Source organism: Astatotilapia calliptera, chromosome 3 (assembly GCF_900246225.1).
Source record: "Astatotilapia calliptera chromosome 3, fAstCal1.2, whole genome shotgun sequence".
In the NCBI taxonomy this organism is placed as follows: domain Eukaryota; kingdom Metazoa; phylum Chordata; class Actinopteri; order Cichliformes; family Cichlidae; genus Astatotilapia; species Astatotilapia calliptera.
Genome location: NC_039304.1, coordinates 31,524,833 through 31,551,204, shown reverse-complemented (window position 1 = coordinate 31,551,204; position 26,372 = coordinate 31,524,833). Strand labels below are relative to the sequence as shown.

The following is a 26,372-nucleotide window of genomic DNA, read 5'->3' as shown; positions in this document are numbered from 1 at the left end:
TTGATGCCACACAAATTATTTGTGCCACTCCAAAACATCCCCCTTCCTAACCAACTAAATGCCATGTTGCTATATCACTTTTTGATTGGTCTAGATGGTACATTTTTCCACCAATAGGAAAGGGTGGGGTTTTTTGGTTTTGTTTTTGCTCACAGGCAGAGAGTGCTTTCAAACGTTTTCCTTATAAAACGCAGTTTTTACCGTTTCTTCCCGCAGTAAATATAAACAATGATAGTATTCAGGAAGAAAACCAAACATCGCATATTTTTATCATAACTCTGGTTTTACGTGGCCAATCAACACAATTTAAAAACTGGTGTAACGTCCACACGTTTTCCATCAATTGTTCCGTCTGTCCTGCTCACATCTCCAATGGTTGTACACGTTGTCATTAACGTGGCTTCACTCCACATCAGCCACGCCGCTTTGCTAGCTAAAACACCGGTGTTGGCACATAAGGACGCTGTCATAGCCTGTCAGCGACGTTGATTAGCTGCGTATATACGAATGTGAATCGCATTATTGGCTGGACTATGGGATAAGGTGGCAGCCAGTCACTTACTGACTAACACTGCAAAACAGAATTGTTAAAGCTTTAATTTAATTTCAATTCAGGTTCGATTTTTTTTTTTTTTGTGCTCAACACAGGTTTTTTCTAACCCTAACCCTAACCCTGTGCGCAGAGACTGTGCCAGAAGTGCGCAATTGCGCACGCGCGCAGCTTAGAGGGAACATTGATCAAGTGTTCCCTTAATTTTATTAAGCAGTTTAAATTGAACCAAACTGTACCAGCTTTGCGGGTGAAATTTAAGACTTAATACCTTCATAAGACTTTTCAGAAAAAGCTGCATTTTAAGAGCAGCAGACACCATAACAAGCCTTGCAGATGTAAAACGTGAAAAATTTGCAGGTGTTTATGAAATCGTACCCTGTTGGCAAGCGGCAAAAATCTGACAAAAGCAGCAATGGGAGCCACCACTTTCATGATCTTCACGAGAAGGTCCACATTCACCTTGGAGACCTCCACAATCAGCAGCCGGTCCTCCAGAGACTCAGACTGTGGAACATGCTGAAAAACAACCAGTGTTAAGATCAGGGAGACCCGAGCCTGCTGCTTTTACAGGACAGATTTATGTGACTGCTGACTTACAGTGCTGCTCCATTTCATCATGCTTCTGTACATGCTCTCCTGTGAAAAGAGTAGAAGATGAAAGCGGCTCACATCAATTACTTATCCTCTGTTTGTAAAATAACTATTGAATAACTCTCCTCCTGGTTAGAGTGTTTTTAATGTTCTATTGACCACATTTAATAAGATAAATATTGGACTCCACTGTAAGTGAGAAGTGACTCGATCCTGGTTTGCATCTTTGTGGCAAAGGATTCATACTTCAGGACAGTAACGACACAACATATAACTGAAGTTTTGCAGGAACTATTTGATGCTTTTTAAGTCTCAGTGACTTTCCGCAACAGTCGTCAGACCTCAATTCCTCTTAACATGTAGCTGTGGAGAGAGTTCTCACAAAGGGCCTGAATAGCTAGCCCGCAAGGAAACTTGAGATGGGAAACGCTGAAGCTAGAAGGTTAGCAGCAACTGAAGTTTCAAAATAAGTGAGGGCTGACATACTTAAAGAGGCAGAGTGTAGATGTCGCTTTTATCCAGGAGAGCCACCTCACAGACGCTGAACATTTAAAATTACGAAGAGATTGGGTAGGCAATGTTTTTTACTCATCATATACTTCAAAAGCAAGAGGCGTTACCCTGCTTATTAATAAACACCTGAACTTTCAACTAAATTCAGTTGAAAAGGACAAAAATGGCAGATTCTTACTTGTAGATTGTGAAATAAATAGAAATAAGATAACTTTGGTAAATATATATGGGCCCAACTACGACGACCCTTTATTCTTTAACAACTTAATAATGAAAGTGGCTACAATTGAGGGCCAGTATATTGTGGGTGGAGACTTTAATTTGGTCCTAAACCCCTCTTTGGATCGGTCCTCACCCAAAACAGCTTCACTATCCAAGGCAGCAACAGCACTGAACCAAGGTATGAAGGATATAGGTATAATTGATTTGTGGCGAAACCTCCATCCAGGCCAGAGGGACTTCTCCTTTTTTTCACCAGTACATAATACATACTCTAGAATTTATATGTTTCTTGTACCACAAAATATGATGGCAACAGTGATAGATTGCTCCTACTTAGCAGCTACTTTTTCAGACCATAATCCCATTAAACTTTCCTGGGCTACCAATATGTCGCAAAGTGTAAGAGTTTAAACGGTTCTATGAAGATCTGTATAAATCTGAGCAAGGGGTCGACAGTACTGCTGCAAAAAGATTTATAGATGGAATAACCCTTCCTAAATTACATAATGAGGACAAAGAACTGCTTGATGCAGATATATCTGAGATGGAGGTTCTTCGAGCCCTCAAGTGTTTACAAAATAATAAGACCCCTGGACCAGATGGATTTCCAGTTGATTAATATAAGGCTTTTTCTAATAAATTATTGACACCACTTACAAATATGATTAAAGAAGCTTTAGAAAATAATAAATTACCAGAATCATTGGAAATTGCAACAATCACATTATTGCCAAAACCAGGCAAGGACAAACAGAGATGTGACTCTTACAGACCCCTCAGGCTTTTAAATGCAGATTATAAAATATTATCTAAAATAATTGCACTTAGATTGGAGGACATTATGCCTAAGATAATAAATGCCGACCAAACAGGCTTCATTAAAAACAGACATGGAGCAGATAATGTGCGGCGTTTGCTCCATATACTGAATACTGCTCAAAAAAACCAAAACCCACTGCTAATAATCTCCATGGACGCTAATAAAGCATTTGACAGGATTGAGCCAAACTTTCTATTCCAGGCAATGGAAGCCATGGGCTTCGGAGAAAAGTTCACCCGCTATGTTAGGACACTTTTTAATGCCCCCAGAGCCAATATCATAACAAATAATGTGCTTTCTGGCACTTTCTCTTTAACTGGAGGTTGCAGACAAGGTTGTCCAAGTTCCCCCTTGCTCTTTGCGATTGCGATCGAACCACTAGCAGTTGCCATCCGTACTAATGCCTCCATATCTGGAATCAAATTCGGCACAAGTGAACATAAACTTTCTCTATACGCAGATGACCTCCTACTGTATATAACGGACCCTCTTAAATCAATTCCCTCTTTAATGAAGTGTCTTAAAGAATATAGTGCAGCCTCAGGATACAAGTTAAACTATACCAAAAGTGAGATTATGTCATTAAATATACAAGATAGCCGTATTACAGCTCTTACTGACCCATTACAGTGGTGTAATAATGGATTTACGTATTTGGGTATACAAATTGGTAAATCCGAGGATCAAATATTCAAATTAAATCATATCAAACTGTTGGAGCAAACCAAACTTAATATTCAGAGATGGATGGATTTTCCATTATCTCTTATAGGGAGAATTAATGTTGTTAAAATGAACATTTTGCCTAAGTTTATCTACTTATTTCAATGTCTCCCTACAAATGTTCCTAAAAGTTTCTTCAAAGAGCTTAACAAACTCATAACTTCTTTCATATGGCAAAAGAAAAATCCAAGAGTCAAACTCTCCTCACTACAGGCCTCATATTCAAGGGGAGGACTTAATTTACCAAACGTTAGGAACTATTATCTTGCCTCCCAGTACCGATCAATTTGGATCTGGCTACATGCAGAGAGGAGTGAGGTTCGATGGGTTCCAATAGAACAACATGAGGTGAACCCCATACCATTAAAAGATGTTCCATTATTAGGTACAAAAAAAATGTCTATCCAAGCTCACAAACAATTTGATAATATTAAACACCTTCTGTGCCTGGCAGGAATCCCACTCACTTCTGAAAGTAAATATCTCTTTTCTTAGAAGGACACCCTTATGGGGCAACCCTGATCTCTCTCATCATATTGCTGACCCAATATTGCGGGGATGGAAGGACAGAAATATTCGAACTGTTGCCGATTTATACAATAATGATACATTTATTGACTTTCAACAACTAAAGGAAAAATTCAAACTTCCAGGACAAAATTTCTTCAAATTCCTACAAATAAGAGATTGGGTCAAAGAGAAATCCAAAGTGGGTGGCTGTAGCTCAGGTGGCAGAGCAGGTCAGCCACTAATCAGAAGGTCGGTGGTTCGATCCCAGGCTGCATCCTGGCTGCATGCCAAATATTCTTGGGCAAGATACTAACCCGATGTTTGCCTACTGGTGGTGGTCAGAGGGCCCGGTGGTGCCTGTGTCCGGCAGCCTCGCCTCTGTCAGTACGCCCCAAGGCAGCTGTGGCTACAATGTAGCTTGCTATCGCTATCGCAGTGTGTGAATGTGTGTGTGAATGGGTGGATGACTGAATGTAGTGTAAAGCGCTTTGGGGTCCTATGGACTAGAAAAGCACTATACAAATGCAGGCCATTTACCATTTACCAGGATTATTCCCCGAGATTCCCAAAGAAACTCCTCTTGAAACGCATCTTTGCACCAAACCATGGAAGTCAATAAAAGGAATAGCATCTTCTATATACACTATTATCAATGAAAAGTTACCTGACTATAATAAAGCATCTTTAAAAAGAAAATGGGAGACAGACCTGGGCTATGTCTATGAAGAGGTAGAATGGCACCATTTATTGGAACAGGCACAGACCATGTTAATTTCTACAAATCACAGGCAAATGCAATTTAATATATTTCATAGGATATATTATACCCCTTATAGGTTACATAAAATTGATATTAATTACTCCCCCAAATGTTTGAGATGTAAGGTGACAGATGGTGACCTCCTCCACATGCTGTGGAATTGCCCAGTGATAGAAGAGTTCTGGAGACGGGCGATTGAAATAATCTCAATGGTAATGGGGATCCAAATCGAACTGGACCCAAAACTATGGATTTTAGGTGACACAGGTTCTATAAATGTGAATTATCACAAGAAATATTTTATTTTACTTGCGAGTACTGCAGTGAAAAAATGTATTCTGCTACATTGGAAATCTGAAAACTCTCCAACACTGAGACACTGGATTAATGAGCTAGCGTCCTACTGCACACCTGAGAAGATATTGCATAGTGTAAAAGGGAAATATGGAACCTTCGAAAAAGTTTGGGGCCCCTTCCTGTCAGTACTACCGTCTTTGGACCTAACAGATCATAGAGATGATGCAAATCCCCCTGGGTCTGCCTTGAGTTGATCCCCGGTTAGGCCCTTCTGACTTGATTTCCTGAATGCTGTAGTTTTATCTTGTGGGATGTTCATTCCTGTGTATGAGAGTTTCTATAGATAGGTGTAAATATGGGCTGTCTGGATACACGAATGTGATGAGGTTGAGAGCCATACAGGGGTAAAGGGGTGGGGGGATGGTGGGAGGGGTTCACATGATGTGTTTTCTGTTTTGCTCAATTTTTTTTTTTTGAATTCTTTGTTCTTTGTTTGTTTGTGTGTTTGTTTTAAATTTCTGTATTTACCAATATTGTCATTATTATTATTATTATTATTATTATTACTATTCCTGTATTTTCTGTGTTTGGTTTTTCAGATGTTTGAGGTTATCCCTGAAAGGCATAGATACAAGAGTGTGCACCTGGGAGTGCTTTTGTGGTCACAATGGCCTGCCATGCTGTGGTTATTTGATGATACTTGCTCTGTCCCATAGTTGTGAGTTTTCTGTTTGTTTGTTTTTTGTTTTGTTTTTTTTCTTTCTTGCTTTGTGTGTCTGTTTGTTTTTTTTGTTCGTTTCTAATTTAAAAATGAAAATAAAGCTTAGAAAAAAATAAATAAATAAGTGAGGGCATTGCTTAATAGTCAGTGAAACACTCCATAACCTATGTCTGGGTCTTTAACGTTTACACAGGACTGACTTCACAAGAAGCTCTGTGGAAACTTTAAAGTGGTGGCGGAATGACGTGGGCTGTCATCTATGAACAGAAAAGTGGATAAAGTTCATGCAGCTTTTGTGCTGCTGTCGCAAAAAGGAAGGAACAAATACAGACAAAATAATAATAAATACTTGATTTGAAATTCATGCATATGTTCCCTGTTTTTCATTTCTACTAAATTGGGCAATTCCCTAGTGAAGGATGATGCTGTGCTCACTCCTTAGAGGAGAAATCTTTTTTGATTGGCACCTGAATAGTTTGAGTGAAACAGGAGCATGCCCCTGATTTAACAGCCCCCGATTGCTCCATTTTCATACCTCACTTGAACCAGGATGCATGTCTTTTAAAACAATGTGGATTCCTAGTCTCCACTCTCCAACTGTAACTGGATCTTTGAGGTAATCTCTGGCGAAATCGCAGCACGCATCCCAGCTGTTAAAAAACACAAAGGCCTGGAGAGGAAGAAAGGGGAAAAAATGACGCAGAGGAAACATTCAATATTAATCATTAAATTGAATTAAATTTGCAAATGCAAATTTCTCTGTATCAGCCTGCTGGGTCTACTCCTCACCCTCCTCTGCAGTGATAAAACGATTATGTTGTAGTACAGAGTCTGAACAGTCTGATCAGGGAAGTAACGCCACACCAGCTTGGTGACATCCTCCTGTCTGTAGTTTCCTTCTGGCAAACCAGTCAACATGATCGTGGAGAACGTAGAACCTTGAGATTGGGCTTTCTACAAGACACAAGGTTCAAGAACCAAAGTTTATGTGAAGAGAAACTTTGCAGCACTTTTTAAAAAAATATATTACTATAACTGACCACATAGAGAAGACAAAATGAAACCAAGTTTAGCAGAAAAAGAGAAATGTGGCTTTTGAGGTCGGTATTTGGAAAAATGGACGCCTCTTGGTATTTACTCAAGGATTCCTGTTTAACACATGAAACCTTGGTTTATAAAATGCACTCACCTCAATGTCATCAGGTTCCCTGACAGTTAAATACTCTAGAAGTGTAAAACACACACAGTTAGTAACAGTCAACACTTTATATCTGGAGGTTAATTTTAGTTTCTCTCACCTGGGATTGTGAACCAAGGAGCGACAGTGGGGAACACAAAGGGACTAGTTGTCATTGTGATCCAATATGGTGAAGTGCTGGGTTGTGGGATGGTAATATCTTCTGTTGGGACAGCTGCCCCGTCAACAGCGACATCGCTGTCTGGCAAAGCTTTGTGTGGCAATCTTGGTGCTGCACAAGCAAAAATAAGTTTTGTTTAATTTGTGTGTGTGTGTGTGTGTGTGTGTGTGTGTGTGTGTGTGTGTGTGTGTGTCAGGTTTTTAACTGACTTTCAGTTTAACTTTAAGCACCTTTACAGATATCCAATGCCAGTCTGAAAAAGTGGAGTTTAAGTAATGGCTCTGGTTCATGTGTCTAGGGCAGAGACAAGCAGAAGGGAATTGACCGCTGATGGAGCAAAGACGTCTGGAGGGACCAGAAAAGAGGTCAGAGAGATAACGAGGCAAATGAGCATCAAAGGATTTGTGGGAAGGAGAATCACAGTGTTAGTGAATCAAAGTTGAGGGAATGTGTTGCAATAATTTATTGTGGATGACGATAAAGCAGCAGTTTTGCATATGTTGCAACATTTCTCGGACTTCGCTTTATCCAGAGTCCAGGGAAGAACTGAAAAATATATTCATGACTGTTTCACAAACAGAAAGTGAAGGAAAGCTTATTATCCAGACTCTGTGTGATAGATGTGATGTGTTTCCATGATGGTGGAGATGGGAGCAGCTGGTGCAGCACTGGAGACAAAATAGATTTTGCAATATCTGGTAGTGAGGAGCCACAGCCCTGAGCTCAATCATACTGTTGAAATTTTTGAGGAAACTTCAGAATAACCGGGGTTACTGGCAGTGTTAGTTATTTCGGACCTGACTACTTGTATTTCAGTATTGATAAAACTGAACTCCGAAAATATCTCTAAGTTCCTCTTTTATGACTTTAGGCAGTTCTCCTCGCAGGGGGTTTAGTGTTGGCTTTCAGTTCTTCAGCAGTCATGCCTGCCGTTTCAGTTAGGTCGGATGAGACTTTGTTCGATTCATCTGTATCACGTTGGCGCGTGGTTCTTGCAGGCCGCGAGGTGTCTTCTTTCCACCAGAAAGTCCCACAGTAGTCTGTGGTTTGGCCCAATAAGTCCTTATTTTGTTCTCTAAGCAAACTTTAGGAGTTCAGAAAGTGGAATGTGACATTTATAAGAGAATTTTTCAGAATTCTGCAGCTCTACTAAGTTGTGTGTTACACCATGTCTTGCTCTATAGCGCCCCTGATTAGTTGGAATTTAATCTGTCTCTAGTATCAGTATGCTTTTGCCACTCCTTGTAATCTTCAATTCACTTGCTTCTTTTGTGCATCACCCACTAAGACGACAATATTTGCCGTATTGTCCAAAGACAAGAGTCTCTTTGGACAATACGACCAATGTATAAAAAGTATAACTCTTAAGCTTGCCTTGTAGAAGACCACGTAGATCTCCAAAGCAATCCCACAGTACAGGAAGGCCAGCAGGACAAAAGCAGCTACCCTTACCAGACACGATTTACAGCCAAAAAACAACCCACCATATTCAGTGTATTACCAGATGACCTTCCATCAACTTCACCTTTTTTTCCCCGTTTAAATCACATTTATTTAAAACCCCATTCAAAACACACTTACGCAGTGATGTAAATCCACTGTGTGGTATTTCCACCCTTGACAATTTGTGGCCAGTGGCCCGTTTTAGAAGGCTGTACCAAACACCAAGGCGATCAGCATCACACACAGACTCAAATTCAATTAACACCTGAAACACAAGAAAGATAAAATTTACTCTAAACATTTTAATTTCACATTCTAAATGGTAGAAAATGGAACACATGGAAACAGTGAGCTAAGCACAGCTTTATTGTGGAGTTCACTGGATTCAAAAGTCAGAAATCCTGGATCAATGATGCACTGGAGCCGTGCTCAACGTGACCCCTGCACGAATGCTCTAATGTGATGAACACTAGTGCGCATGAGCATATGAAGAATCATGTGCTACAGCGAACAGATTACCTGCAGTCTCTCTTTACTATCTTTATAGTTTTGCAGTTGTGCTTTCATTAAGATAAGTAGCATCCAAAACCAGTGACATTATCTTGTTTTAATGTGTCTGTCAATTTTGGGGGGATAGTTAAGAATGCACTTACATAAACACATACACTCAACAAAAATATAAACGCAACACCTTTGTTACTGCTCCCATTCCCCATGGGATGGACGTAGAGACCTAAAATTCATTCCAGATACACAATATAACCATCCCTCCCAAACAGTGGTCACAAATCAGTCCAAATGTGTGGTAGTGGGCACATCTGCTATATTGAGATAATCCATCCCACCTCACAGGTATGCCACATCAGGATGCTGATCTGACATCATGAGTAGTGCACAGGTGTACCTCAGACTGCCCACAACAAAAGGCCACCCTGGAATGTGCAGTTTTTTGCGCTATTGGGGGTCTGGGGACCCAGAACCGGTCAGTATCTGGTGTGACCACCATTTGCCTCATGCAGTGCAACACATCGTCGCATGGAGTCTATCAGATTGTCAATTGTGGCCTGTGGAATGTTGGTCCACTCCACTTCAATGGCTGTGCGAGGTTGTTGGATATTCGTGGGAACTGGTACACGCTGTCGTATACGCCGGTCAAGCACATCCCGAACATGCTCAATGGGTGACATGTCCGGTGAGTATGCTGGCCATGCAAGAACTGGGACATTCTCAGCTGCCATCTGCCCTGAACAATGTGAACCACGATTCATCCGTGAAGCGCACACCTCTCCAACGTGCCAGACGCCATCGAATGTGAGCATTTGCCCACACAAGTCTGTTACGGTGACGAGCTGGAGTCAGGTCAAGACCCCGATGAGGACGACGGGCATGCAGTTGAGCGTCCCTGAGACGGTTTCTGACAGTTTGTGCAGAAATTGTTTGGTTGTGCAAACCAATTGTTCCAGCAGCTGTCTGGGTGGCTGGTCTCAGACGATCTTGGAGGTGAACCTGCTGGATGTGGAGGTCCTGGGCTGGTGTGGTTACACGAGGTCTGCGGTTGTGAGGCCGGTTGGATGCGCTGCCATATTCTCTGAAACGCCTGTGGAGACGGCTTATGGTTGAGAAATGAACATTCAATGCACGGGCGACAGATCTGGTTGACATTCCTGCTGTCAGCATGCCAATTGCACGCTCCCTCATTGCTTGTGGCATCTGTGGCATTTTGCTGTGAGACAAAACTGCACATTCCAGGGTGGCCTTTTGTTGTGGGCAGTCTGAGGTACACCTGTGCACTACTCATGATGTCAGATCAGCATCCTGATGTGGCACACCTGTGAGGTGGGATGGATTATCTCAATATAGCAGATGTTCCCACTACCACACATTTGGACTGATTTGTGACCACTGTTTGGGAGGGATGGTTATATTGTGTATCTGGAATGAATTTTAGGTCTCTACGTCCATCCCATGGGGAATGGGAGCAAAAACAAAGGTGTTGCGTTTATATTTTTGTTGAGTGTAGCTCATACAGCCTTTCACAGACTTTTAAAACATGCACTTGTTGCTGCTTATAAGTGTGTTTATACCTTGTTGAGAAGAGGCAGGTAGTTTCTTACAATACCGATTTTTCCCAAAGCTTCTCTGAGATCCCGGGACTCGCCTGGTGAGATGTTCCTGATGTAGATTGTCCGTGCTCCAATATCTGTCACTTCCTGATTCGAGAAACCCTGGTGAACATTAAAACAAACCAGAAACAGTATTTAGTTTAACAATATTTCATGCTTTCTTAAACTACAGTTCCAAGATTAAGGTCATAAGTTTGCACATATAGTCACACAGCAGTATGCACCCTGGCAGCTATCTTCATTATCCAAACAATTTATAATTGCAGCTCTTGCTTTTGTTGATAACATTGTTTGAGAAAATATTTAAACTTAGCTGTGTACACAGAAAACCACTTTTGGCCCTTTCCTGGGTTCTTAGTTTTTTGCATGTTTCAAATTAAATTAAAAAAAAAAACACACACACACACACAAAAAAACCACATTTTTTTTTAAATACAAAATGCAGTTTTGAATGAGGATTTAACTTATTGCAGGAAAAAAGTTATCCAAACCTTTCCTAGCCATGTGTTAATATATGCTCATATTTTTCAAGGTGTTTTGACTTGGATGTGAGTGCTGCCAGTTATAACTTTATACTCTATACTTTATAAGGTATTCTAGTGTAGTCTGTGTTTCTGAGATATGTGTGCGTGTTACCTTCTTAACATAACACAGCCGATACATCAGATATGTATAAAACTCAAGCTGAAAGAAAAACAAATAGTTAAAAGTCATTACATCAAATAAATGTTGGATTCTGTTAAATAGATTTCAGTTCAAAGAGTATTTTTTATTACTTATAGCCTCTACAAAATATTACATTTTTTTTTTTTTTTACTTACAACCACATTTTAAATAGATTGAACATTTAAAAACATCAGCTTGCTTTTAAGGATACTGTTTCCATCAACAAGCAGAAACAGATTTTCAATTATTTTTAATAACATATCTCACAACAGTAAAGTGTATTATCTAAACACAGTGCTCACCACCGGGGTCATTAAATTCTTGTACTTCACAACCTGCAGTCGAAGTTTAGACCCATTGAGAAAAAATTTACGATCATTTTCTGATGCTAGCACGATGTTTTTGGCTGCCACTGCTGTCGGCATGAGGGCAAAAGCCTGAAGGAAAAACAAACACTGACACACTGCGCTCACAAAATACGTAATAACTAAATGTTAGTTAGGTCGTCTTAGAAAAGACATTTAGAATCCCATTAAAATGAAGGTAATAATCCAGCCCAATGCAAATCCATGGCCTGGTGCTTACCATGCGCGCCTGTGGTATAACGTAGATCGTATCGTCGTAATATTCAAATCTGTGTGGAGTGAGCAGATCGGCGATGTCCTCCTCTTCATAACAGCCATCACGATACTTAGGCAGGTTGCTTATTAACAGCACCTTGTAATTAAGCGAAACAATCTGTGCAAAAGAAAAGAATAAAGTCAGAGTTTTAGATTAGTTTACAATTGAAGAAATTCCGGACAGAAATCTCAAAAAGGCAAAACATTCAGTTAGAAACTGTGCCTCACTTTGAGCACTGTCTACAACTATGAACACAATGAGGTACATCAGAATAAAATACTGAGTACAAAATGTTTCTGATGCGGATTTTGGTTTGACTTCTTTCTTTTTTTTTTCTTTTACACAGTACAGCTCAACCTTGACTCACTGATAAAAAAAAAGGCAGTAAGAGTCAGCTATGAAAGTACTTTTCATTCATTTAAGGTGGATCCTTAAAGAGTGATAACTGATTCACAAAAGGAAATGTGTAAACAGCACTATTGCGCTTTTCAAACTCAGGAAGGAAAAACTGTTTCTGTAGTAAAATATTTAGTATACACATCCAGAAATGCATACACTATTATATATTGTACATATATTTATTAGTTTCAGGTTGGCCATTCTTGTATTTTGCTCGTTTGTGTTGTTGTGTTTGCACATCTCTGTTGCTTGTGGGGCTCGCACACAAGAATTTCACTCGCATGTGCTGTGCCAGTGTGCCTGCAAATGTGATGTGACAATAAAAGTGATTTGATTTGATTTGATTTGATAGTAGACTGCTTAAAAAGAAAAGCTGGGCTTCTATTAATTTGTGAGGAACTTTCATCTCTTATGCTTCTTAAAAGGTTCTTTAGTTTTAAAACAACTTGCTGAGGTATTCAAGCCCCCTACTTAAACCCCTATTTTTTTAAGCACTCAAAACCACCATGTCCTGGATGATTGTGCATATAATTTGAACATTTCAAATTAGCTTTTTAATAACAGACTTTTTTTTTTTTTTGCCTGTCCCGTTTGGCTCTTTTGCCATCAGAATTATTGTCTAAAGGCGAGGAAAGATGCCCAACGGATTTACTTTACCAAATTGACCATCCCAGCCTTGCCGTAATGGTCCATTTGATTCACCTTTTATTGTTTATTTTATTTTCATTTGCTGAATACGGGACAGACTTGACTGGGGGAAAGAAGGGGAGAAAGAAAGAGGGAAAGAGAAACAGCTGAGAAGAGGGACGGGGGAGAAGGGCAAAAAACAAAAACCAACAGAATAAGCTGAGAGAGGAAAAAAACAAATGCATCTATTGATCACCTGGATCACCTGTTGAGAAAGAAAAAAGAAAACAAGCAGAAGAGAACAAGACTAATAGAATAAACAACATCACAATGATATATGGGAATATGACAGTAAATACTAAATATTAAACATTATTGTGCAGCACGTAAGATCAACAGAACACAGTGTGCTTTGAGGTAGGAGCCAAAAAGGGTGTAGTTTGTGGGTGTGATCACCCGTGTGTACACCTGTGAGCATGGACGCGCTTGTTTTTTAAAGGTTCCTGTAATGATCTGCTAGAGGGTGTGGGGAGCCACTGCCCCGTCCTCCAGGGCATGAAGCAGGTATGGAGGAGATCAAAACTCCAGACATCCAGAGGCCCCCAGAACACAAGAGACCAAGGAAGACCAACAGAGGGGCAGCCGCGCCACTGTCCCAGAAAGAGCTGAGGAGAGTCCCAGATGAGGGCTCACTCAGCAGCCGCGGAGCAGAAGCCAGGGGGAGTTGCAGTGATGCGCCCGTGAGCTCAGCCGGCAGCCAGCCGTGCCTGAGTGACCGATCCCCAGGCCGAGGGGCCGGGGGCACTCCACCTCCGGAGTGGCCCAAGCGAGCCCCAGGCTCCAGGCCCCGATAAGCGGCCGCCAAGGAGTGAGCCGGTGTGTACCTGGACGCCCATCCCCGGACACAAAGAACCACCAACGCACCGATGTCTGAGGGAGTCCGCCACCGGCAGGGGAAGTGGTGGTGGGTGGAGATAAGCCTCCAAACCTTGGAGGGCCTGAGATGTCCCCAGAGAGGTGGTGTCTGATACCCGACCTGACATATAGACACAGACATACAGGCACACACAGATACAAACATCCATTCCCACCCTCATGCTCTCATATGCACTTACTCCACACTCAACCAACGTGGAGACAGACATAAAGAGACGTTGTACACACGATCACACTCCCCAAGCGTACTCTACAAACCGGGTCTAGGTACCCTTGCCCCTGGTGGGGGGGAACTGCACCCAGACCCAGGTGGTGTTACCCTTTTCCCTGTGGTGGGGAGAGGCAGACCGCCCCGACTCCACAGCAGCAGGGAGGCCCCACACTCCAGACGGCCAATTCCTCCTCCTAGCCCCCCCGCTCCAGCAGGTCGCAGAGAACGGGGGTGAGAGAAGACTCCAAACCTCCCTCCACCCGCTCATTGTAGTGTTGATGCAGCAGGTAAGCGCATAGCCCCTCCTGTTAGCCCTCAATGTCTATGTGTATTTAAAATTGAGAGGTGGGCAACGACGCCAGGGGTGAGGTGTACAGACTTTTAATATGTGTTAGTATACAAGATAATTTTTCGCCATCTTACAATGCTGTGATTGCAGCCATTCTCCAACTCTCTGTGAATGGTACTCATGACCATTGATCAATGGGTTTTGATCAGTGAGTTTTGATCAGTGGTTGTTGATCAATGGTCATGAGAATTTGCATAATTAAAATTAAGGGACTGACTTCCCAGCCCATTGTTCTTTCAGTGGGCTGGTTTCAGTCATTATGCAAATGTGCTGTTTATAAGATTTGGGGAAACCTGCAGTTAGCTGAGACTGAAAAAGTCACTTGGATGAGTGACGAAACGTTTCTCCCACAAAACGCTACGTCCAGATGAACAGAATCAACTTTTGGAGATACACGATAATTATTTTGTTTTGGTACTAAATTGGTAACCATGCTTTGTGTAATTCTATTAGTGTATGTAAATCTCTGTTATTGCGACATCCCTACTGAATTTTTAACATTTTTCTACATTTACACCTACTTGAGTGTCACCTGACAATGAGATATAACCCAACTATAAACTTTTAAAACAAACTGAACTATTTCAGATCAAAACTTAACCACTTTGACAAAGCATGTTTTTCTTACAGGTATAATTTAAGTGTTTTTTTAATGTTACCTGTTTACGGGGAAGCCTGACTGTCTTGAGACAACCTGTAAAGTGCAGAGCAAAAGAAAAACAGAAAATAATTATAAAATAGAAAATATCTTCACACTGGGAAATCTTTCATACAGATCTTTCGGGATTTCTTACGGATTTTTTCTGGACATAGTTGCTTTTCTATCAGTTCCTCAAATGTTGGGTGGGTAGGAGCGACCGGCTGATCCTTTGAGATCTTCTTTGCAGTCACAGAGACTTAGAATAAAGGAAATGTAGTTAAGTTAAATAGTGGTAGTTTAGATAGGATGCAAATTACCCAGCTGATTTAAATAAAAATCTGAAAACTGTTCTCGTCATGAAGCACAGTCTTTAGCTTTTGATTCCGTCCAACATCCTGCTGTCAAAGATACTCCACACTTGAAGGTGTTTTCTGTCCACTTACCTTTGTCCTTTGTAACCGTTTCTACACTTTCAACTCTTTGCTTTGCCTCCACAGAAATCTCAGGTGATTTTCCTGCAGTCTGCTGTTGTGTTTCTTCTTGTAGAGCAGAATCTGAGCTCTGCTCGGTCTGTTCTGAAGCTTTGAGTGAATCTTCTGGACTTTTGATGACAGTTTGTGGTTTCTGAGGTGGATCAGTGGGTTTTGGTGGCGATGTATTTGGCTTGGTCTCAGCTGCACTAGTTGGTAGTTGATTCTCACTTGATATAGTTGGTGACGTCTGATTATCTTTGCCGTCAGTAGAAGTTTCAACTTCTGTGTGGTCCTCCCTTTCAGAAGCTGATGCTTTTCGTGCTTCACCTTTAGGCCCCATCGCAGATTCATGAATCTTTGTTTCAGGTTTCTTGTGTTTTGTCTCTACATCAGGCTTATCCTCTGACGTTGTTGATTTAGAATGATCCACTTTTTCTTTTTTCAGAGTTCCTGCTGTTTTAGATTTCTGCGTCGTTGAGGCCGTTTCTGCTTTGGAAGTCAAGACTTTTGGCTCACCATCAACTGCAGCACCTTTAATTGGTTCAACAGCCTTCATAGTATTGGCTGTATTTTTAGGTGCCACCACAGCTTCTTTAGCACCGGTTTGAGATCCTTTGGGTTTACGTTTTCCTTTCAAATCACTGGTGTTAGGCTGCTTTTCGGGACTCTTCGTAGATTTACTCTTAGATTTTTCGAGGCTTGAAGCTGCTTCTTCAGCCTTATCACCAGTTTTTACAGTTTTAGCTTTTTGCTCAGCTGAGATGTTTTTCGCTTTGGAAACAGAGACTTTTGCTGTAGTTTCCAGTTTAGTTTTTGTGGTTTTCTTGGATGCAATTTCCTGTAAACAAAGATAATTTTGGATTAATCAGATTACTGATCATTTTGCCACAGAAGAGCAGTGATGTTAATATATTTCTCAAGGGAAAACAAAGTTACCTTTTCATTAACAACACTGACAGTTACTTCTTTTATGTCAAAGTTCTTTAAGCTCTTCAGTTTCTCAGCATCTTCCTGTTTCTCGAAACACACAACTGCCTGGGTGTGCACAAACACACACACACACACATTAATTTGGATTACTACCAAAACTATTACGTTACTACATTCACACTAAAAATCATATATGAGCACTTGTCAGTAGCTTACAAGTATTTGATGACAAGTTTGAGTTTTCCAAGCAAACTACAAGCAACGGTGGCAACTTGCAAGCAACCAATGCGATTCCAAGGATGTTTTTAGTGCAATGTGTATATATAGATTAAAAAAATGCATAATGCAAAGCAGCAAAATAAAAACAAAATACATTGTGTATGCTTTCATAGGATTAGACTTGAGCAGAAACTTTCTGACATTGTGATGTCTATATAAAAGCTCAGTATAATCCAAAGTAGCCATGAATGTGAGGGCTGCAAGACCACAGAAGAAAAGTAAGGATAACCAACTGACTTTAAACCGCATGATGAATGCATGACTATAACTAATGAATGGACAGTACATTTATAGAGAATTGTAGCTACGGTGCATAAATATCTATCTTAGATTGCAGAAGCAAACCAGGAGACACATTTTCTCTAGATTCACAAGCAGGTCAATGAACTCATCCATCTATAACAGTGAGCAAATTTCAGTGTACATACCTGTAATCTTGACCTAAACAAAACAACTGACTTGGTTTTTCCAAATTTCTCCACAGCAGAAATCACTTCACTGTGAGAGAGACTACTGACAATCCCTTGTAGCCTCACCATGGTTGGAGGGGAAGATTTAGCAGCCTGTGGAAACACAGCGAAGAAAAATATGAACAAACCAAATGCAGATTTCATCATGACAATTTGACTCAAAGTTTGTGCTTGTATAAATTTGTGCTGAAGGATTTAATCTTGCTTTTGTGGCATCAACAATCACGTCACTGTCACCTGTCACTGACCACATAAATTGTCCAAAACTGTCCATTCATGAAAAAAGGCATCATGTGAAATCACCTTGGTCTTCTCTGTGCTAGGCCTCCCTTTAACTGATTCTGGAGATGCAGAACGTGAGGACGATGATGTTGATGGGGACGACTTCATCTTGGCTAGCTCAGCCAGCAGGGCAGGAGCCAAAGTTTTGACGACAGTCTCCAGGTCAGACTGTTTTGATAAGGACTGGAGAGCTAAAAGACCACAGGTACAAAAGAGATTCACACTTTGGTTGGTCCCAAGTCTCAAAAATCATCTACTGCTTCTGAAAGTTTTATAATCGTAGAAAAAACTATCCGGTTGTTCAGTCTGACGTCACTAGCCGTGTCTGGGTCTAAACTCCGCTGCAGGTCCATATATCAAACGATCACTGTGGCATTACTGAGAGTTGAAAAACTGTCTAAAGTCTTTCATCTTTAATAAAATGATCAGCGTTCTGCTCTACCAGGTGTAAAAATTGAGTTTAACATCCAGGCATCCATGAAAACGGAATTTATGACATTTAACGGAGTTAGAAGTTAGCAGGAAGTTAGCTCGCTAGCTTCTATCTAAATACAATATAGCATGTCCTGACTGCGGGGTTTTGGAAACAAATTAAAACGTACAGCTCTGTTATCACTTCCAGCATAAATGAAGACAGAAAACTAAAGTGACGTTTGCAGGGTTACTGAAGTTGGGCTAGCTGGTATATAATGATGTGCTACGTGACCGCTAGCGACACAGCTATGTTAGCATAATATAAACAAGCTAACTTTTTTTCCACTCGATAAAAGTTACCGTGAGTGTTGTCGGTGGTCAGGAACAAATGTAATCGCATGGCAGGATGCTGTAAAAGGACCAAACTTCAGCCAGGAGAACAACTGAGATAATCCATCCACAATACAAGGTTAGTCATTCATATACTGCTGCATGGGCTGGGCTGTAGTTACATCCTAAGGTTTTAAAAACTGAGCTTAAATAAATGATTAGTGGTAATAAAAGCCGAGGGAGGTCAACAGGGATCACCGACTGTTTTAGGAGCTTTTTGAGATCAAATAGAAGAAAATACATAACATTAAACATGTTAACAACACAAAAGCCATATTAAACGCAGACTACTTTAGACCCGGAAGTAGGATTCGTCGCGTCATCACTGAACAACCGGATACTGACATTTTCTGGTGGTACTGGTCTTTATTTATAATTTGCATTAGTATAGTTAATGTTATGAGGGGGGTTGACAAGTGAACATAACTTTGCTTTTAGAAAAACCAATGAGTACATACCAAACCCCCCCCCAAAAAAAACCCCCCAAATACCATGAAGCAATTTTCCAACCTGATGTTTCCAGCAGTTTCTTTGCCAAGATCTTCGAGCTGCTCGACTTATTTCGCATAGGAGATGACCTCTTTGCCAACGACCGCCTCTCCCAGCTTCTCCTCGGTGGTGAACGTTTCTCATCTCTTCTTTTCGGCAAGGATCGCCTCTCACGGCTCCTTGAGCGTGATCGATATCGTGAAGAGGAAGGACAGTCATACCATGAGGAGTCAGAATGAGACCGGGACCTGAAAAAAGTATTAATCAAAGAACTTAATGACTCAAAAATAAAAATAAAACATCTCAAAGCACACACCACCATGGATACAAAAGGTAAATACTGTCCACCAATTAAGTGTGTTTAAGTTTACATTATTAAATAAATTACATTTCGCCCTCTCCACTGGAGAGCTAAATCTTCTTGATTGATCCTAGTTCTCAAAATGTATGTTGGACAGACCTGCGATTACGTCTGGAGCTGTAGGGAGATCGTGATCGGCTTCTGTGTCTCTCCCTTCGGGGGCTGCATGATCGAGAACGGGAATGACTAATTCGTCTGTCCCTCCTACGCTCCGACTCATGGCGGCGACGTGAGCTGCCGGAGCGGAAGCGGAAGCGGGAACGGCAACTTCGACTATCTCTTCTTCGCTCCGAGTCACAATTAGTGCGGGGGCTGCGAGAGCGGCTACTTGGCCTATTTCTTCTTCGCTCCGAGTCACGATGAGTGCGGGGGCTGCGAGAGCGGGAACGGGAATGACTAATTCGTCTGTCCCTCCTACGCTCCAAGTCACGGAGGCGACGTGAACTGCCGGAGCGGGAACGGCAACTTCGTCTGTCCCTGCTACGCTCCGGGTCATGATGGCTGCGGGAGCGGGAACGGCTACTTCGTCTGTCCCTGCTACGCTCCGGGTCATGATGGCTGCGGGAGCGGGAACGGCTACTTCGTCTATTTCTTCTTCGCAACGAGTCACGATGAGTGCGGGGGCTGCGAGAGCGGGAACGGCTACTTTGCCTGTCCCTGCTACGCTCCGAGTCACGATGGCTCCGGGGGCTGCAGGAACGGGAACGACTCTCATGTCTGGTTTTCTTCTGGGAAGTCTCAGCAGAAGTTGAGGGAGAGGGCTTGGCACCTGATGCACTAACAATTGCATATAAAAAGAAAGGCACATGTTAAATCAAAGAAAATGAAAGCCTCCAATGCTGCAGGCTTTCGCCAGATGACTTCAAATGAAGATATTTACCCTGGCAGTGATGCAATTTCACCGTTCCATTCTGGGTATCTGTGGAAAAACACAGATACATTTTTGTCAGATGTTGCAAGGTAGAATTTATTCAGCTTCATAACAATTTAGGTTAGGGAAAATGGCTCATGGTAAATGCTGCAAATCATTAAGGTGCTTTAAATTAAAAAAATACAAATGAACAGTTCTTAGGGAGCTATCCTAGCATTACAACCCCGGCATCATTTTGGCACACCCATGGTTGTGCTGCCCCAAAGATATCGGTTCATAATCACGAAGTACAGAGAAGAAAGATTGACCGCTTTCGCAGAAGTTTGCAGTTCTCGATGTGAAGGCTGGTATTCTGGTGGGAGACCCAATCCTAGTGGTCACAACAAAACACAAACATTTAGACAAGGTTTATTATTATCAGGAGCAACGTTTGTCATTGACATCACTTGCTGATAAAAGGTCACTAAACTTTGCAGTGGCCTTAAAAAAAATTCTTAAAATATTAACAGTTAGTCCTTCACTGAATGCAGAAGCATTATAACATTAGCCAGGAGCCTGGATTGTATTTAAACCTTCATAGGCCAAAAACCAGGAACAAATAAGCGTGACACATTATACCTTTCCTGGGATAAAATTTTAAAAGTGAAATTATTTAGTATATATAGAAAACACAAGTCAAACATCTGATTACAAACAACCAAAACAAAAGGTCAATTAGGCTCTGGATTCTGGACTCTCAGGCTCTTCTTATGGCATCAAACTTTCCCGAAGCTCCAAGAAGGTCGTCTCAGGAGAGGCCAAGTTTGGATTAGGACAAAATGCCGATGACGATCACAGTTGGAGTAGCGACAGGAAGATGACGTTGAAATAGACCAGAAGAGGAAGGCGCTGTTTCTTTGACGAGGAGCTCAAATGTGAAATTTGGTGCAGCGAAGGAAGGCCGATCCATAAAGAGAGATTCAACAACAAATCAAATCAAATCTGGTGCTTGTGTAGCTCATGACTGGGCGCAGCGGGTGCTTATGTTTGTGGTAGTAAATGATGTTGCCTTTTGGGACACAGAAACACTAACTTAAAAAGAAAGTATGAGTTAAAAAAAAAGAAGAAGCGAGTATTACACAAAAACAAGGTGCCCACTAATGTGAAATAAAGGACAAAACACACTATTCTTAACTCTAATGACAAAAGACAAAAAGGGGAACTTTTACATTCAGCAACAGTTCCAGAAAAAGCAAAGCTGAATGTGCACTGTGGAACAGCAGCCCAAGAACAGAGACAAATGAAAAACCAGCCATCTTCCAACATTTTCTGATGCACAGGCTCGTCAGGTTTGCAGGTTTCTCCTCATCACGTCATCTGAGGCCTTGGTTCCATTGTTAGCAAAAGCCTTGAATGTCTTAGCATCAGTTTATGTCAATTTAAAAGAGATTAAATCTATCAATTGCAAGTACAGACCACTGAAGATTCTGAAGGTCTCTTATTAGTAGTGTTTTTCAATTACAATATCTGATAGACATATAGTTAAGTTTAGTCTGCACTGTAATCCTTCAGAAATTCTGGTACAGAATACTGAATTGCAGAAATATGTGAAAAATTTGTCCAAATGTTTGCAAGCCAAGTTGGTAGTCTTCCTATAGTCACCATCATGCAGGAATAGTGAACAAAACAAACAAATAAACTTTAAAGTAGCATACATGAAGTTTTTCCCAAACCAAAGTCCTATAATTCGATCCAAAATCAAATAAAAAACAAAACAAAAAACATTGCATGTCAAATAAATAAAAACTGACTGAAAGCAAAAACATCGAACAATCTTCGACTTACCTTCATCTGATTACATTCCTTGTTACATAGAGAGCAGGTATGCGGAAAGACCCTAGGTGAAGTGGCAGTGTAGTCTTGCATCTGGGCCAGCACTGGGATATTCCCTGTCACTTCTACCTTTGCTGGAAGCTGCTTGGTGGAAGCGGGCTGCGGTATATGAATGAAATTCACGAGGTTCTGCATTAGCGGCGAGAGACCCGGAGGAACGGGCATCGTGAGCCCTGGCATGAGGGACGGCTGTGGAACTGGCTTTGCAGCCGAAAAAACTTGAGACTGCAAAGCTTGTCCCATATGCACAGCTGGCTGATTCTGCATCTGCTGCAACCCAATCGGCAGGTTAGGTACCTGGGCCGTCTGCTGCTGCTGCTTCAGTTGCTGCTGTTGTATCTGCTGCTGCTGCTTTAATTGTTGTTGCGTCTGCTGCTGCTCCAGTTGCTGCTGTTGCGTCTGCTGCTGCTGCGTCTGCTTCAGTTGTTGCGTCTGCTGCTTCAGTTGTTGCGTCTGCTGCTGCATCTGCTGCTGCTCCGTCTGCTGCTGCTGCGTCTGCTGCTGCTTTGACTGTTGTTGCTTCAACTGTTGCTGCATCTGCTGCTTTGGTGGTGGTTGTTGCATTGTCTGTTTCACCTGTTGCTGTTGTACCTGCTTCTGCTGCATTTGCTGTTTGTTCATCTGCTCAGAAACATTTGATATTTGCCCGTGAGTCTTACTCTTTTCTTTGATGTGACTGTCGCTGCTGCTGCTGCCAATGAGTACAAGGCCAGGTCGACTTGGATGCACACTACGAACTATATTAGGAGTTAGTTGGCTTTTTGATGCTGACTGGCGATCTGGCTCTGGATTTTTCAACGGAAGGGTTTTAGTGACTTCTGCTTTAAGAGGTCTTAAGTCTGTGTCTGTCTTTGGCAGAGAGAAACCTTTGAAGATTTCTTGAGAAGGCTGGTTTGGTTGTGTTGGCAGTTGTTGAGCTGGACCACTACTTCGCATTGAGCCATGACTGGTAAAAGAGCTGCCTTGATCACGGGAAGAAACCAAGGTGCTGTTTTTCACCTCTGTCATACTTTTTTGCAGTGGTTCTCGACTGTGACCGCTACTATCATAGGAGCCCATCAGCAGCGTACCTCCACTTCCACCACTACTGGCTCCACTGCTGCTTCTTCCAATTTCATCCCCAAAGCTCCCAGTATATTTTCCAGTATGTCCATAATCAATCACTTTACTTGATTGGACAATAGGTGACAATTCATCCTGACGCATCCCTTCCCCTCTTGAAGTACTCAACCTTTCCCTTCCACTCATACTTGTGGTGGAATGAGGATCATAGTAGGATTTTGATGGATCTGCTGTTGCAGATCTCTTTGCCTTTTCCATGCGGATTTGTCGTAAGATAAAAGGCAGGTTGTCAGGAGTCATCTGATCTTCGGGATATGAGATCAGATGTTCCAGGTCCTCTTTTTCAAGTCCAAACTGCATAAGGATGTTCACAGCTGTTTCTGAAGTGTACTTGGGATGAGTAGACTCTGCAGAACCCACAGGTTTGTCTGGCACTGGGTAGTCATAATCACCTAAGCCTGGAATTGATTGCACATTGCGCTCTCTTTCATTCGAGGCATTAAACCTACTGTCGCCAGTGCTTTGATAGCTCAATGAAGCAGATGATGAACAGTATTTAGACGAATCATCCTCAGTTTCCCGTTTGTATCTTGGCAACCAGTCCATGGAGCTAGTGCTACTTGCAACATCAGGTCTTTGAGAGTTTGAGGACAACATGTAGGAAGTCACATCTTTGCCTGAAGAATCATACTCATCTCTTTGAGTGCTGGTAAAACGACTGTTCTTTTTTACAGGCTGATTTCTCACCTCCTCTCTGGCTCTGCTTATATGCATGTCTATGGACCTCTTTATGTCCTCTTCCATTGAAGTCTTACTCCCTTCTGGCCTGTAGCTCATTATTCCCCCAGATTTTGCAGGAGTCGCAGATGAAACTCCAGAAGAGCTAAAGCTGGACCCAGGCCCAAGATGAGGAGATGTCTTATGAGAGTCTCTCTCTGCCTGCATACTGGACTGTCCATAGCGCCCCTGGGCTGAACTTTGATTCCCAGAGGCATAGGGGTTATATAAGGGATGGGACATGGTGTTAGCAACCTTCAGAAGGTTCAGTAGACTGATGGCTGCAGCTGTCGGGCAGGGGGGTGTTGTGGGTATAAATGGGGCGTGTGTGTTGGTTCGACCACCAACAGCAACAGCATTATTTATCTGTGTCAAAGTAAGGTGGGCGTTCAGCTGAGCCAGCCGCAAGCATGCAGCTTGCTGTCCAATCAGTAAAAAGCTCCCTGGGAGCCCACCCAGAAGGGGGCTCTGTTGGGGCCCTGGTGCAGGAGAAGGGGTGTAACGCTTCGATGGCAATGGAAAGCTGGAAAGTTAAAAATAAAGAAAACAAAGAAAACAGGTTAATGAGTTGTACTGGGCCTCAGAATCTTGGAAAGATGAGGTCCATCATCCGGAAGGCCGCTTCTTAATTTGCAGACTCTGCTTTCCAAAGATTCCTTCATTCATACGGATTCATTCTGTCAGTATCATATCTTATCATGGAAACAAAAGCATCAAAAACAGAGACACACAGAAAACAAGGCATTTTAACAATAGAGACACAGGAGACAACAACAACAAAATAGAAAGGAGGTGTTAATCTTAGAAGAATAAGGTTAATAGATCTTCCAAAGCAGCTTATCTTATCCTCCTCTATCCTTTTCATGTCCCTGATCTGTGGATAGACATGGAACATACACGCTAGTCGTCCAACATCTAGATGTTTCTAACAAGACCCATGATTAGTGCCCAACAAGGTCGAACTAAAGTCAATCTGTAACACGAATTTTCTCCTGAAACATTATGTTATAAAATAAAGACTGAAACACCAATACGAGCATACACAATATTGAATTGCAACCCAAAAAACTGATACGTTTTCATCTCTTTGCCTGTTTTGCCAGAGGCTTCAGTTACACAATTCACAATAAAGCGTATGCACACAACTTTGAAGGTTTGGTAGTTTTATTATGATGACCTCCAAGTCCAGTGGTGGTGTGCTGAGTAGGCAGCATTCAGAAAAGAGACGACGTATGGCTTGGAAAGTTGGTGAAGGAAGCTGGATCTGCCGTTGACTTTCTGGTAATGACAGCACACAGATGGACCTCAACTGGTGCTGCCATAAGTCATGAATGCATGCTCCTGCCCCCTAAACATGATCGCAATAAATCAAAAGAGCATGCTCAGCGGCAGGATTTTGGCATAGAGGAGCTCATGAAGATCTTCTGTTTCCTCAGGGGACAAGATTGGACTCCTTCGCTCATTTTGAATTGCAGGAGATAAGGAACTAAAGTTGAGTACCATTACTGATGCTCTGTTGTCCGCTTGTGCTTAATTTAACTGGTTACATTAGCCCTCTGCACTTTAAGTGACTTTAGTGTCACTGTAAAATCATTTTGAACAGTGGAATAATTCAATCAATCTGTACGCTGTCTGTACAGACATTGTACCTGATCATTATGCAAGTACTTTTGACAAACTAAGTTTTCACATATGCAACAGGTTATGTTCTGAAAAGTGCAGTAAAAGCGTCCCAACAATTCTTACATCAAACACAGCAACAGTGAGAGAAAGCATCGTTATTGCTTTTCATTCATGACAATTTTAGTAGTTGGGTCAAAAATCTTTGCAAACCTCCAAAGAAAACTAGTTGGTAAAAGTGCAGCTACGAACTACTGAACATTTGCGGTTTGCTCCGTTCGTGCTACGATGGCTCTCTAATTTTAGGGACAAATTGTTATCTAGTGCAAAACTCATCAATGATGACATCAATGATGACATCAATGGCAAAATCAGAGACAATGACAATATTTGGAGGCCAAAAGTGAACACAACAGATTTCCCTCCCTGTGACTGTTTTTTGTTTTTGTTGTATTGCTTGTGTTAGCTATGTTATGCTGAAAAGTAATTTAAGAGAAAGTGAATTGCACAGATACACACACCTACCAGATGTAAAGAAGAATAACGCAATAGGAGAAAAGAAGGAAATAAATAAATGTTTTAAAAAATATAGATTTTTAAGTGATAATATAGAACAACACAACTAACCAACAGCTCAGCTGCAGACAACATGATTACATCTTTGACTACATTGCAGCAGTCTTTATACTGCCTTTAAGTAAGCACCTGCAGCAGTGGATAGGTGCTTTTTGCTCACTGCACATCAATGGTATGGGAGCAAGTTAATGACAGGCGATCTTTTCTATAGTTCCATCTTAATGTCTAATGCCAGGCCACTGATCACCAATTAGTGATGTTTCGGTCGCGAACGAAACAGCTCTTACGAGTGTAGGTAGTTCCACTCTCAGTAGCACAGGAACAGAGCAGGAGGGAGAGACAGAGAGCCAGGGACAACATCACATTATAAAGGTATAGTAATCATCCACAACTATTTTCAGTTGCAGATGACAAAGGATTCAG

General features: G+C 41.7%; 1 protein-coding gene across 2 annotated transcripts in view; it reads right to left on the bottom strand.

Annotated features, from left to right (window-relative positions):
• Positions 1-26,372, bottom strand: part of LOC113019247 (uncharacterized) — an 83,714-nt gene that overhangs the window by 17,188 nt on the left and 40,154 nt on the right. For both annotated transcript variants that reach the window (XM_026162816.1, XM_026162815.1), the window contains exons 2-22: positions 20,287-20,412; positions 20,052-20,090; positions 19,271-19,948; positions 18,832-19,058; positions 17,539-17,708; positions 17,194-17,328; positions 16,493-16,591; positions 15,527-16,394; positions 15,238-15,339; positions 15,103-15,137; positions 11,886-12,038; positions 11,603-11,737; positions 11,271-11,318; positions 10,596-10,736; positions 8,650-8,776; positions 7,009-7,179; positions 6,900-6,934; positions 6,500-6,664; positions 6,246-6,380; positions 1,151-1,189; positions 929-1,069 (exon numbers count right to left, since the gene is read on the bottom strand). In XM_026162816.1, the coding sequence (XP_026018601.1) occupies positions 929-1,069; positions 1,151-1,189; positions 6,246-6,380; positions 6,500-6,664; positions 6,900-6,934; positions 7,009-7,179; positions 8,650-8,776; positions 10,596-10,736; positions 11,271-11,318; positions 11,603-11,737; positions 11,886-12,038; positions 15,103-15,137; positions 15,238-15,339; positions 15,527-16,394; positions 16,493-16,591; positions 17,194-17,328; positions 17,539-17,708; positions 18,832-19,058; positions 19,271-19,948; positions 20,052-20,090; positions 20,287-20,412 (3,769 nt within the window). The remainder of the gene's footprint in view (positions 1-928; positions 1,070-1,150; positions 1,190-6,245; positions 6,381-6,499; positions 6,665-6,899; positions 6,935-7,008; positions 7,180-8,649; positions 8,777-10,595; positions 10,737-11,270; positions 11,319-11,602; positions 11,738-11,885; positions 12,039-15,102; positions 15,138-15,237; positions 15,340-15,526; positions 16,395-16,492; positions 16,592-17,193; positions 17,329-17,538; positions 17,709-18,831; positions 19,059-19,270; positions 19,949-20,051; positions 20,091-20,286; positions 20,413-26,372) is intronic.